The sequence below is a fragment of the Carya illinoinensis genome, chromosome 2 (assembly GCF_018687715.1).
Source record: "Carya illinoinensis cultivar Pawnee chromosome 2, C.illinoinensisPawnee_v1, whole genome shotgun sequence".
Lineage (NCBI taxonomy): Eukaryota > Viridiplantae > Streptophyta > Magnoliopsida > Fagales > Juglandaceae > Carya > Carya illinoinensis.
Genome location: NC_056753.1, coordinates 34,137,577 through 34,151,200, shown reverse-complemented (window position 1 = coordinate 34,151,200; position 13,624 = coordinate 34,137,577). Strand labels below are relative to the sequence as shown.

General features: G+C 40.2%; 2 protein-coding genes and 1 pseudogene across 2 annotated transcripts; 1 reads left to right on the top strand and 2 right to left on the bottom strand.

Annotated features, from left to right (window-relative positions):
- The first annotated feature begins 218 nt into the window (after nt 1–218).
- On the top strand, nt 219–2,480 carry LOC122301213 (receptor-like serine/threonine-protein kinase At2g45590). The gene has a single exon (XM_043112405.1). It carries the CDS (start codon nt 352–354, stop codon nt 2,335–2,337), a length of 1,986 nt encoding a protein of 661 aa, XP_042968339.1. The 5' UTR covers nt 219–351; the 3' UTR covers nt 2,338–2,480.
- Nucleotides 2,481–4,175: 1,695 nt separating this feature from the next.
- LOC122301913 lies at nt 4,176–11,588 on the bottom strand (annotated as a pseudogene).
- A 229-nt stretch (nt 11,589–11,817) lies between these two features.
- On the bottom strand, nt 11,818–13,298 carry LOC122295502 (probable carboxylesterase 9). The gene has a single exon (XM_043104540.1). It carries the CDS (start codon nt 12,935–12,937, stop codon nt 11,972–11,974), a length of 966 nt encoding a protein of 321 aa, XP_042960474.1. The 5' UTR covers nt 12,938–13,298; the 3' UTR covers nt 11,818–11,971.
- Nucleotides 13,299–13,624: the final 326 nt, after the last annotated feature.

The following is a 13,624-nucleotide window of genomic DNA, read 5'->3' as shown; positions in this document are numbered from 1 at the left end:
CAAATGGCACTCGTAGATTAGGCGATGGACCGCCAGTCTTCTCTAAAAAGTCATCCCTAGTTTTCTATGTGCTAATCAAAACAGGCCAGGGTTTTTATTTCTTTCACTTTTTATTTCATTAAAATATAAAAATAATAACAAGAAGGTTGGTTTTCACCTTTATTTTTTCTATTTATTTATTAATAAGATTATTTAAAATATTAAATTGCTGCGTCTTCTTCGCTCACTTTCCTCCTCGATCACTCGGGGACTCCACTCTCTCTCTCTCTCTCTCTCTCTCTCCTGTGTTTGCTGTCCTGTTAGCTAAACTTTAAAGATGAAAGCCTAACATCCATTGTATTTACAAAAATCATGCCGTCCCGACAATTTCCACCGCCTCAAGATCACCACAGGCACCATCCTCCGCTCCTCCCTATATTCCTCCCCATCACCCTATCTCTCTTTTTTATCCTACTCTTCGCCCTCATCCTTTTCCTTCTCCTATATCGCAAGCTCTCCCTCAACCGCACCACTCCATCCGACAACCACCAGCGCCGCTTCTCCTATTCCCTCCTCCGCCGCTCCACCTCCTCCTTTTCCTCCTCCACCCTCCTCGGCCATGGTGGTTTTGGTTCCGTCTACAAGGCCACTCTACCTTCGGGCCAGTATTTGGCACTAAAGCTCATGGACTCCCCTGGCTCCCTCCAAGGCGAGCGCGAGTTCCACAACGAGCTATCCATCGCCTCCGCTCTCCACTCCCCTTACATCCTCTCTCTCCTGGGCTTCTCCTCTGACCCCCGCCGCCACAAACTCATCCTCGCCTACGAGTACATGCCCAATCGTAGCTTACAGGACGCGCTGCTAGACAACAAGTGCTCGGAGCTCATGGGTTGGAAGAAAAGATTCGACATTGTTCTTGATGTTGCCACTGGTCTGTCTTACCTCCACCATTCCTGTCACCCGCCGGTAATCCACGGCGATATTAAGCCCAGTAATATTCTGCTGGATGCTAATTTCAAGGCCAAGATTGGGGATTTCGGTTTAGCGAGGCTGAAGACTGAGGATCTTGTAGATAAGAGGGAAGGCGGAGTGGTTGAGGCTGCAGAGGATAACGGGTCGATTTTGGAGGAGACAGAGAGCGGGACGACTGGGTTCGATGAAGCCGGTGGGATGGCTGTCGATCGGTCCCCGGAGAGTTTCGTGGTTGGAATATTGGATTCAGAGGCGTCGCCGGAGTATGCGGCGGTGTCCCCGGAAGCTGGGATCGATAAAGCGAGCGCATCTGAGGGATGCTTCGATAAAATCAGCGTCGACAGCGGCAAAGATTTGGCTGGTCACAGTAGAAAGAAAGGGGGTTCGAAGAGGGATTGGTGGTGGAAGCAGGACAATGGAGGTGGCTCTGAGTCTGGTAGAGTGAAGGACTACGTGGTGGAGTGGATTGGTAGTGAGATTAAGAAGGAGAGGCCCACCAAAAGTGAATGGATTGCGTCCCCGAGTTCGGTGGAGAACGATGGGTTGGGTTCAAAGATTGAGCAGAAGCAGAATAAGAAGCAGAGAAAGAGATTGGGGTGGTGGGCCTCAGATGAGGAAATGATATCGAGAAGGAAAGAGAAGAATCGGAAGCCGAGGGAGTGGTGGAAGGAGGAGTTTTGCGAGGAGCTCTCGAAGAAGACGAAGAAGAAGAAACGAGGGACTGGGCCGAGTAGCGGTAGTGAATTGTGGTGGCAGAAGGATGGGGTTGAGGAGGAGGATGTGGTGCAGCATGAGATGAAGAAGAGGAAGAGCAAGAGGAGTAGAGGCAGCATCGATAGGTGGTGGGACGGATTGAGTGGCGAGCTTAGAACTGGGGGAAGAAATAGTCAGGAATGGGGAAATGGAACCGAGATAACCAAGAGCGGCGGTGTCAGTAGCACCCCAAGTATGAGAGGAACCGTTTGTTACATTGCTCCTGAATATGGCGGTGGTGGTGTGGGGCTGATCTCCGAGAAATGCGATGTCTATAGCTTTGGTGTTCTGCTTTTGGTTGTTGTTTCGGGGCGTAGGCCACTGCAAGTGACCGCCTCACCGATGTCGGAGTACGAGAGGGCCAATCTAATATCGTGGACAAGGCAACTTGCTCGGAATGGGAAGCTTTTGGAGCTTGTTGATGTGTCCGTACATTCATTGGATAAGGAAGGGGCTATGCTTTGCATTACGATTGCACTACTGTGTTTGCAGAAATCGCCCAGTAAGCGACCCACAATGAAAGACATTGTGGGGATGCTAACAGGGGAGGTTGAGCCACCCCCTCTGCCAATTGAGTTTTCACCCTCACCGCCTTCGAATTTACGCTTCAAGACACGCAAGAAAGCCCGGTGATATCAGCTTGTTGCCTATTTTCATTGAGGGTAGAGTGTATGTACTGTTGTTGGCTATCTCTTATTTTGCATAAATCGATGCCAAAAAAAAGAAGGAAAAAAATTGTTTATATTTGATGAATTTCAGGCCTTCTTTTTATCTTAGATTTTTAGTTATATATTTATCTTTTGGATTCATGATTCACTTCGCTTCAAATAGTACAATAAATTTCTACAACAAAACTGAACCCAGAATATTTGAATTATCTTATTTGGCCTACAGATTCCTTGCCTTTTGAAATTTCGGAGACCTATCATACAGGAGCAACTATTACTTAGTAGTAACACTATTTGTCCTTTGCTCCCCAGGAGTTGTTGGGTTTAAGGAATCCAATGTTTTCTAGGGAAAGCCTAAAAAGGAGGCAGGTAGACTTTCTTTCTAATTTTGCTATCAAATTTGCTTACCGATTTGCTTACTAATGTTACTGTCTTCTTATTAAAATTAAAATTATCATTATTTTCATTAAATTTTGATTATCTGACTAATCATATTGGATCGCTTGATGCACAAAATCTCTTACAACCAAATTTTTTTCCTTTCTTTTATCCATTTATTTTACGTTTGAGATGTTGAGGCCACCTTGACTTTATGACTTCGGGGCCCCCATTCATGAGAAGTTGCTGCTACCTTTTCAAAGCTAGCTGATTTTTTTTGTGGCGCCCAAGCAACATCAATTCCAGTAAAAGGGGACAAATCTTTGGTCCTTGTCATCTTTTGGAAAGTGATTATTTTGTCGCTGTATTAAAGAGGGAGATCCATTGGACTGGTAAATGGAAAAACTATACTTCTATTGGATCCCAGCAACATTTGAGTTACCCGTCTTGCCTGGATTTGCACTTATTCCCTATACAATAAAAGAAATGATCAAAGGTAAGTTCAAAATAATAACAGGGTTTATAGAAAGATGAGTAATTTCTGCTTCTAACTTGGTAACTACATCGATCTGGTAGCTAGTTCTACTGTGTTCATCATCCCTTTATGCCTAAATTTTAAGAAATGCTCATCCATGTTACTTTCTACCATTCAAGCTTCCAAATTACACATTGCAAAGTCTACCGCGCAAAGGGAAAGTATGATTTCCTCGTGTGTTCCCAACAACTCGGGGGGGGATGCAGAATTCTACATGATCTCCTTGTATGGCATGCTGGCCTGTTGGACACTGTTGACTCATATTAGTTCGTCCTCGGTGGCAAGAGCACGTGCTTAACTTTTTCGAAATGGTTCTTGCCATGATAATTAGGTTAAGATCGACAAGATATATAACAAGAGTACTATATGTATATGTTCATCTTTGCAACAGTTCAGAATGAAGCAGGAAACTAGAATTTGTTTGTTGGTCTTTCGATTTATTCCTTGCTTTTTGGGTTTATGAGACACCGAGTAGAATTAGTTAATTTAGGCTGTTTACAAAAGTACGTACTCATGAAGTTCCTCTAAAAGAATATTTGCAGAGAAAATAAGAATGTCAAAAATATGATTTTAGCATATCAATGTCGTTCTAATGATATATTTGCTATCCGATGATGTGAAAAAGCATGATTATGCGTTTATGCAAAAGTTTGTGTTGAACTGTTTTTAGTACAACATAATTATACTCATACCATAAAATATAGATCAAAAGCGAATGATTTTAATTATTCAATGATAGATGAAAGAACCAAAAGTTAATGATGACAAATGGGACGATAAATATTGCCCTTTGAAGGTTAATTAGTCTAAAAAGAATTAACACAGAGACGTGGAAAAAAATATAAAAAACATCGATGATATATCATAGCTACTAGTAAAGAATGTCATCTTCAGGGTTTAGGAGTAAGGCCAGCCTTAGGAGTTTGAATAGTATAGGCAAAGTCGGCCTTGAAGGATTTAGTCGAGACATTGTCATCAATGCCAGTGGTGAGCAGAGTTTTGGGAATTGAAACAGTTCCGCATTTGCACTTCCAATAGCTGAAATTGCTAGAGCTGGTTTTTTTGCACCAGCATTGTATTAATCAAAGTGCACAAGCCTTAGTGTTATAAAATAACCCTCTTTGTAGTTACAAAAGGTTTAATGTTATTATGATATAATAATCTATAGCTTTATTTTATAAAATTATTTTGTTTGCAGTGAAGATAAACCCTCTGTTTTATAACCAAATAGAAACGTAATAATCATAATAACCAGAGTTTGATGTTAATCAAAATTCTAGAAACAGCAGTATACCAATAGATAACCAGATTACCAATATACACCACGATATTAAACAGTGTTATACAAAATAACAGATTGATGAATATCTATCAAGAATATCGCAAGAAAGCCTCAAGAATTAAGTATGAACAATAAAGAACAATAAGGAATATAAAAGCAAGGAAAGAACACACCAATATACGTGGTTCAACCCTAATGGTCTACGTCCACGGTAGGAACGAGACTCAGAGCTTTTATTGATGAACAATACTTCACAGAGAAGCCTTAGTACATTTAGAGTCACAAATCCCTCATAGAAACCACAAGAAATCACTCTGATTTCTTCTCTCTACAAGGAAACCCCCGAAACCCTAATCCCCCTCTCTATTCTCTCTCTCATACGCTCTGCCTCTCAAAACGGCTGATATGTACAGAATGAAGCAATTAAGGTTTATACCGTATAGCTTATATATATATGTTACAAGAGATGTCAACACGTGTAAGCAATCCAACAACTCAAGTCTTAAGCCTTTTGAAGGAAGCACGAGCTTCTCACGTGATTTAATTAGCTCAGTATTAATCAACTTCAACGATTCAGATTTGGTCATTTGTTCATCATCCTTTAATCAAACGCTTCAAAAGAGCACATTAGTAGATTAAATAAAAACGTAACAGATAAATGTATTTACATACATATTACAAATCTCCACCTTGGCAAAACATTTATTTACCAAAAGATTTTAAAATAATTCACATCATTGGCTCATTCCTGCATTGTCCCCCTAAAATGGACTAACTCTAGACTCCATACCTACTAAGTTTAGACAGTGTCTGAACTTGGACCAAGGGACTGACTTGGTCATCATATCTGATGGGTTATCCTCAGTTGAGACCTTTTCCACACCTACTATTTTAGATTCTATAACATCCCTTACAAAGTGAAACCTCACATCAATATGTTTTGATCTTTCATGAAAAACTTTGTTTTTAGCTAAATGCAGTGTGCTTTGATTATCACAGTGAACTGTGATATTACCATCGAAAATATTTAACTCACTAGCAATACCTTTTAGCTATATGGCCTCTTTAATGGCTTCTGTCAATGCTATATATTCAGCTTCTGTGGTTGATAAAGCCACCACAGATTGTAGGTGTGATTTCCAACTAATAGCTCCCCCAAAAGCAGTAAACACATAACCAGTCAATGACTTCCTAGTGTCTACGCTTCCTGCGAAATCAGAGTCTACAAATCCAGCCAATTCACAACCCTTTACAACATTTTTCCCAAAACTAAGACCCAAGTTAGTAGTGCCTCCTAGGTACCTTAACACCAATTTGATAGCTTGCTAATGAGGTTTTCCAGGATTACCCATAAACCTACTAACTATACTAACTGCATAGGTCAGATCAGGCCTGGAACAAACCATTGCATACATTATACTTCCAACCATGCTAGCATAAGAGATTTGTTGCATAAAACTGATATCTAAGTCTGTTTTAGGGGCCTGATCTGAGGATAATTTGAAATGCTGTCCTAAGGGTGTAATTACAGGTTTTACATGTTCCATACCAAATCTATTTAGAATTTTAGAAATGTAATTTTTCTGAAATAAATATAGCATTCTAGCACTTCTATCTCTTTCAATTTCCATTCCTAAAATTTTCTTAGTAGGGCCCAGATCTTTCATTTCAAATTCTGATTTCAGCATGCTTTTGACTTGATTAATCAAAACAGTGTCTTTACAAGCTATTAACATGTCATCACCATACAAAAGGAGATAAACACATATTCCTTTTTCTTCCTTGTAATAGACACAGATATAATAGCAGCTCTTTTTAAAATTATTGTTAATCATGTGTGTATCAAATCTTTTATACCACTGCCTAGGTGATTGTTTAATACCATATAAAGATTTTTTAAGTAGACACATTTGATTACTTTTAATTTTATTTGTAAAACTTTTAGGAGGCTACATATAAATTTCTTCCTCAAGTTCTCCACGCAGAAAAGCAGTTTTAACATCTAATTGTTGTAAATGCAAATTTTCATAAGCTGTATAAGCTAACAATAGCCTAATTGAGCTATGTTTAACCACTGGAGAGAAGATTTCATTGAAATATATTCCTTCAAACCCTTTGGATACAAGTCTAGCCTTATACTTGGTCCCTTCTACCCCTGGTATGCCTTCATTTTTCTTATAGATCCATTTGGATCCTATAAGTTTTACCCCCTTAGGTTTAGATACTAAAACCCAAGTTTTATTTTTATTAAGAGATTCCATTTCCTCCTGCATAGCAAGAATCCATTTTGAGGAATCATTGCTATTCACTGCCTCTTTATAGGTCCTAGGTTCCTGGTAAACCACTTCATCAGCTACAATTAGTGCAAACATAGTGAGATCTGCCTGCCCATACCTTATAGGTGGTTTTATAACTCTCTTCTTCCTATCTCTTACTAGGTTATAAGAGTTAGCACCACCTAGATCTTTGTCCCCTGAGTCTTCTTCCTCAAGTTTGCTACTTTCCCCAATTTCAGGTTCAGATTGGGGACTTTCTTGCTCCACCTCAATTTGAGATCCACTTGGGGACTGGTCAGTTTTAGGATCACACTTTTCCTCTTGTACCCGAGCCATTTGTGACTCATTGAAGGTCACATCCCTGCTCACAATGCAGTTATACCTACCAGGTCTATCTACCCAAAAGTTTATAGCCCTTAACCCCTTCAGGATACCCTATGAATATGCACTTGAGTGCCCTAGGTTCCAATTTGTCAATTTTTGAGTGTGCATAAGCGACACACCCAAAAATTCTTAATTAGTCATAGCTGGGAGGTTTTCCAGACCACAACTCATGTGGTGTTTTAAACTCTATGGTAGATGATGGGCATCTATTTATGAGATGTATAGCAGTAGTGTCAGCCTCTGCCCAAAATGTTTTGGGCAACCCTGAGTTTGACAACATACACCTTACCCTTTCTAAGATGGTTCTGTTCATTCTTTTAATTAGGCCATTTTGTTGGGGTATTTCCCTTACTGTCTTATGCCTAAGAATTCCTTTCTTTTGACAGTACAAATTAAACATTTGACAGAAATTCTAGACTATTATCAGTCCTGAGAATTTTGAGTTTTCTACCTACCTGGTTTTCCACTAGAGTCTTCCACTCCTTAAATTTTCTAAAGGTGTCACTCTTATTTTTAAGGATGTATATCCAAACCTTCATAGAGTAATCATCCACTAAAGAAAGAGAATAACTTCCTCCACTATGTGAATTCACTCTTGTTGGTCCCCATAGATCTAAATGAACATAATCTAGGATTTGTTTAGTGTTGTGGGTTGCTGACTTAAAACTAACCCTCTTTGCCTTTCCATAGATACAATCTTCACATAAAGGTAAGTTGCTTAGGTTTTTATCACTTAGCAATCCTTGTTTTTGAAGTTCTAAGAGTCCCCCTTGACTTACATGTCCAAGTCTCCTATGCCATAATACAGCTTTGTTTTCTACTATGTTCTGAGCTGGACATGCTTCCCCAACTACTGTTTTCCTAAGTAGTGTATAAAACCCATTTTTAATTACTCCTTTCATAATGACTAGAGAGCCTTTAGTAACTCTAAGAACCCCTGCCTCAGATTTGAAGGTGTATCCTGCCAAATCAAGCATGCCAAGAGAAATTAGATTTCTCTTTAGTTCAGGTATGTACCTAACCTCCCTCAACACCTTTTCAATCTCATCATGCATTTTGAGTCTCACTAATCCTATTCCCATGACTTTACAGGACTTATTATTTCCTAGAATTACCTGCCCCCCATCCATCTTAGTGAATGTCTCAAATCACTCTCTAATTGGACACATGTGAAAGGAACAACCAGAGTCCATTATCCACTATGTTTTTTAGTCAACCTCACTCACTGTAAGTACCTCAGCATTCTCATACCCCTCTAAGACCACAGAGGCATCCCCTGCCTCTTTGGTCTTGTTCCCAAGGTTAGGTTTCCTATCTGGGCAGTCTTTCTTAAAATGCTCTTCCTTGTGACAGTGAAAACATTTAAATTGTTTTCCCTTTGACTTAGACCTATGTTTCTTATTCTCATATTTGCCTTTCTTCTCTTTTTTTCTTCTTTTTTTTTTTTTTTTTTTTTTTTTTTTTTTTTTTTTTTTTTTTTCTGATCTACCCCTTATAGACAAGCCTTCCCCATGATTCTGTTTGGTGTCCCTTCTATGTTGTAGTTCCCTAGTGTACTGATTGTACTTCATCAAGAGTCAGAGAATCTCTACCATACATCATGGTTTCTTTTAGACTTAGGTATGAAGAGTCCAGAGAACTCATCAGAAGGATGGTTTGATCCTCATCCTCCACCTTAATGTCTATGTTTGCTAAGTCTAAAATAGTTTTGTTGAACTCATCAAGGTGCTGTCCTATTGGTGTTCCAGAGGCCATCTTAAAGGTATACAACTTAGTTTTCTTGTGTAGTCTGTTAGCTAGGGATTTGGTCATATACAAGTTTTCTAATTTTAGCCATATGCCTACAACAGTGTCCTCACTGGCCACTTCTCTCAGGACTTTATCCCCAAGAGAGAGGATTAGGCCACTGTAGGCCTTCTGGAGAATGTCCTTATGGACAATCTCCTTTTCTTCATCTTTCGAGGAAGAACCCTTTTGTTTCTCACCAAGAAGGGCATCCTGCAGTCCATGTTGGACTAGTAGTGCCCTCATTTGAATTCTCCATAAGCCAAAATCGTTATCCCCAATAAACTTCTCTATATCAAACCTCATGGTTCCCATAAAACCTAGCTCTAGATACCAGTTGTTATAAAATAACCCTCTTTGTAGTTACAAAAGGTTTAATGTTATTATGATATAATAATCTATAGCTTTATTTTATAAAACTATTCTGTTTGCACTGAAGATAAACCCTCTGTTTTATAACCAAACAGAAACGTAATAATCATAATAACCACAGTTTGATGTTAATCAAAACCCTAGAAATAGCAGTATACCAATAGATGACCAGATTACCAATATACACCACGATATTAAACAGTGTTATACAAAACAACAGATTGATGAATATCTATCAAGAATATTGCAAGAAAGCCTCAAGAATCAGGTATGAACAATAAAGAAGAATAAGGAATATAAAAGCAAGGAAAGAACACACCAATATACGTAGTTCGACCATAATGGTCTACGTCCACGGCAGGAATAGGTCTCAGAGCTTTTATTGATGAACAATACTTCACAGAAAAGCCTCAATACATTTAGAGTCACAAATCCCTCACAGAAACCACAAGAAATCACTCTGATTTCTTCTCTCTACAAGGAAACCCCCGAAACCCTAATCCCCCTCTCTGTTCTCTCTCTCATACGCTCTGCCTCTCAAAACGGCTGATATGTACAGAATGAAGCAATTAGGGTTTACACCGTATAGCTTATATATATATATATATATATGTTACAAGAGATGCCAACACGTGTAAGCAATCTAGCAGCTCAAGTCTTAAGCCTTCTGAAGGAAGCACAAGCTTCTCACGTGATTTAATCAGCTCAGTATTAATCAACTTCAACGATTCAGATTTGGCCATTTGTTCATCAGCCTTTAATCAAACGCTTCAAAAGAGCACATTAGTAGATTAAATAAAAACGTAACAGATAAATGTATTGACATACATATTACACTTAGGAAACAGAAACATTTCACCCAATTGTAGCGTCTGAGTGAAGAGCTTGTTCGTTGTATAAACAAACCCTGCCTAAAGGGTACCATCAAGCAGGACAAGGAGCTCGGCAGAGAGAGGATGAGTGTGAGGCGGGTTAGTGATGCCGGCTGCAATTGAAGGACAGCATAGGAAACACTCTGCCCGTTAATAGCTGGGAATTCAACCAAACTTACTTTTGAGACCTAAGCTGTGGAGAGGTCCTGTCTTGACAAGAAAACACATGCCAGTAAATTTGAAGAAGCTTCCATCAATTGTGGTGGCGTTTGGGGACTATAAAATCGAGAGGATGTTTGTCCGGCTGTTGCCATTTGGATGATGGTAAATGAAAGAGATTAATATTGATCAGAAGAATTTCATGGTGAAAATTTTAGAGCCCATGGAAGAGAACTTGAGGCAAGGGATTTGATATTTTAATGATGGTTTTAAATGGTGTTTGTACTTTGTACTCCTTCTGCAGGTCTTTCGAATGACAATTAGAGATGGAACATACAATGTTATTTTCGTGGCATCTGCAGTTGTTTGGTTTTTTCATTGACTGGTACACGACACCAAGAAAAGTGCAAGTTTTACTATGTTACGATTGGCATCCAATAGCTAAAATTATGTTGCTCATTAACCCTGCTCCAAAAGGAAGGAAAAAAAAAAAACATTTTAATTCTCAACTGATTCTTATTTGGCCCATATATGAGTTTCTAGTTATGAATCTGCATTATAGTAAAACCCTGTAGTTCCATTCGTGGATCATTCGTGGAAAGGGTTTTTCCGGATCATTCGTGGGGGTGTATTTCAACAGAAAAACCCTGTAGTTTTTGAGACTGCATTATAACCTCATCTCTGTTTTGCATTGTAGTCGAAGGCACAGACCCACTTTGGGCACGAAGATCACATTTAAGAATAAATAGATTTTGCCACCGGCGCTGAGATCTAAGCAATTCCATTATTATATAGAAATATTGGACCGCACCTGCAGACTTCTTTTTTACAATGGATATATCAGCTTTCTTATTTTCACCTGTCCAAGTAGTGTCGTCCACACTTTCGCATATAGCCGGAGGCAAACAAGAAATAACAATCTTTGTGAACATCAGGTACTCGATCCCATCTGGTATCAGTCTGTGAATTGACTACGGCGTTGCCAAAAATTTGTCTTTTTCCATTCTAGTTGTGGGTTGCAAAAGAAAGTAATTACCATCCAGATATCATGTCCTCCTCTAGAGCTCCATTAAACTGTACAAACATTGACGAACAGAACTTCCTCACTTTCACCAGAATACGTGAAATAGTTATCCAAACCCCACCAACCTTCAGGGTGACAAAAGCTGGCATGAGCCGCACGACAGAGTTCAGAGCATCTCTTTCATTATTCTCCAATACCCGAAGAGTGTTGCCGCATTGAACTTAATTAAATTCATATAGAAACTTGACTAATCTTCAAATTACATGATTACAGCAGGCTCAGAAAGCTAGGGGAAAGAAATTGCATAAACTGCATGATGGTTCTGAATGACATTGATATCAATTATGGGGAGAGTATGCATGCAGGTGCAGCAAGCTATTCCATAAAATGACTGGTCTATGTTTTTTTTATTCGACGTTGGGAAGGAAATCCATTATGTAATATTAAGATACAGGTTCTCAAGATTAGAAGAATATCCATTTGTGGTTGGGGTGGTAAAACAGAACACCACTGCATTATTAAAAGTAACAAACTAACATCCAATAATGAATGCTTTGATCGTATCTACAAGTTCGGCGGCACGCTGAGGGTCCAGAAGATGAATAGCATGGAACCCAGCATCATCGAACCATGCACTTACATTCGCCCCGGACGTTGCCAGCATCGTCACAAACTCCTGCTGCCGGTCGATCGTTGGGTCGGTATAATATCCCACCACCAAACACTTGGGCAGCCGACAGATCAGACTCCTGTGCGGACCCATGATCATCGGATTACAATACCGATGGTCCCGATCGAGCCCTTTTGGCAAAACGAGTTCCCACATGAGGTCGAGAACAGGAAGAGGCAAGATCTCGTCGGCGGCGTGGTCTAACTCGGATTTGGTTCTTTTTTGACCACCAAACAGGGGTTGGTTCATTATAAGCCCGACAATCTTTAGGGGCTCCAAATCCCGCTCAAAAGACCTTAAAGCTGCGGAGAAGACGACGTTTCCCCCACATCCACAACCGTAAAGATAACACCTCGAGAAGTCTCCGTAATCTCTGAGCCACTGCTCGCCTTCGGGATTTGTTGCCTGGTTTTTTACCCAGCAGATAGCGTCCATGGCGTCGTGGTACTGTGCCGGGAGACGATTCTCAGGCGCGAGGCGGTAGTTCACGGCTATGACGATGGCCGGAAGGCGACTGGAAAAGCGCAAGCATTCCCTGTGGATGGAGGCGTCGTCGACACTGAAGAGGACCCAGCCTCCATGGCGGAAGTAAATGATGATCGGAAGCCGGGCGACGGTGTTGTGATCAATGGAAGGCAATTTCGTTGGCAGAAGGATCCGGACCCATGTCTTTGTCTCGACGTTGATGGTGACGTCCTTGGAGACCACAACGTCATCTGGACCGGCGACAGGGTTTGCCTTGACCTTCGGGAGCTGGAGACAACGGGTGATCGAACCGTCGGAGTTGAGAGCGATTCTGAGGTGAGTATAGGGATCAAACTTCGACATAACTGTTCCGGCCGGTATTAGCAGTTTTCTCTCTCTCACGTAATTCTCAGCTTGAAGCCACGAAACGAAAGCTAGCGTACGTATAAGTTGGAGATCATGTCTTTACTCTCATTGGACGCGAAAAATGGTCTTCATTCTTCACGAACAAACCTTCCGTGTACCGCGGAAAATGAGTTCCAAGAAAAGGCTCGGAACCAAGAAAATGTGGTGCCTCTGACGCCTGAAAATGTCAACGGGGGTTCCTATTCCGTCGCTAAAGGTACAGGGTTTTCATTTACGATTTTTTTTTTTTAAATTTTTATTTGGATGGCAGTTGAAAACGAACTACGTCAAATATAAATATATATATATATATATTAATGACCGGAACCATCACAACAGAATCATTAGGAATTTAGGAGTCGCTATAGAACTTAAATTCAGGAGAGAGTAGCACAGTAATTCATGTCATAACCTCTCATTTAAATCGATCTCAGAAAAAATTGAACACGTGGCTGACATAGAGGTCGTACGCACTAGTGTTTAACACATGCCAGCTTAAGCTTGTTGCCTAGGCCGGAAAAATCTCGAAATTCTAATTAAGCGCGCACATAAAGAAAATAGGAAGCTGTCTGGGCTAAACTAGAAAATGGCAAGCGATGTATTTATTTCCTGATTTAAGACATGGGATCCACACAGCTCCCTCCC

Bases quoted from the DNA above. Each gene is read 5' to 3' on its own strand.
- LOC122301213 (XM_043112405.1), top strand. From the start codon at position 352: ATGCCGTCCCGACAATTTCCACCGCCTCAAGATCACCACAGGCACCAT.
- LOC122295502 (XM_043104540.1), bottom strand. From the start codon at position 12,937: ATGTCGAAGTTTGATCCCTATACTCACCTCAGAATCGCTCTCAACTCC.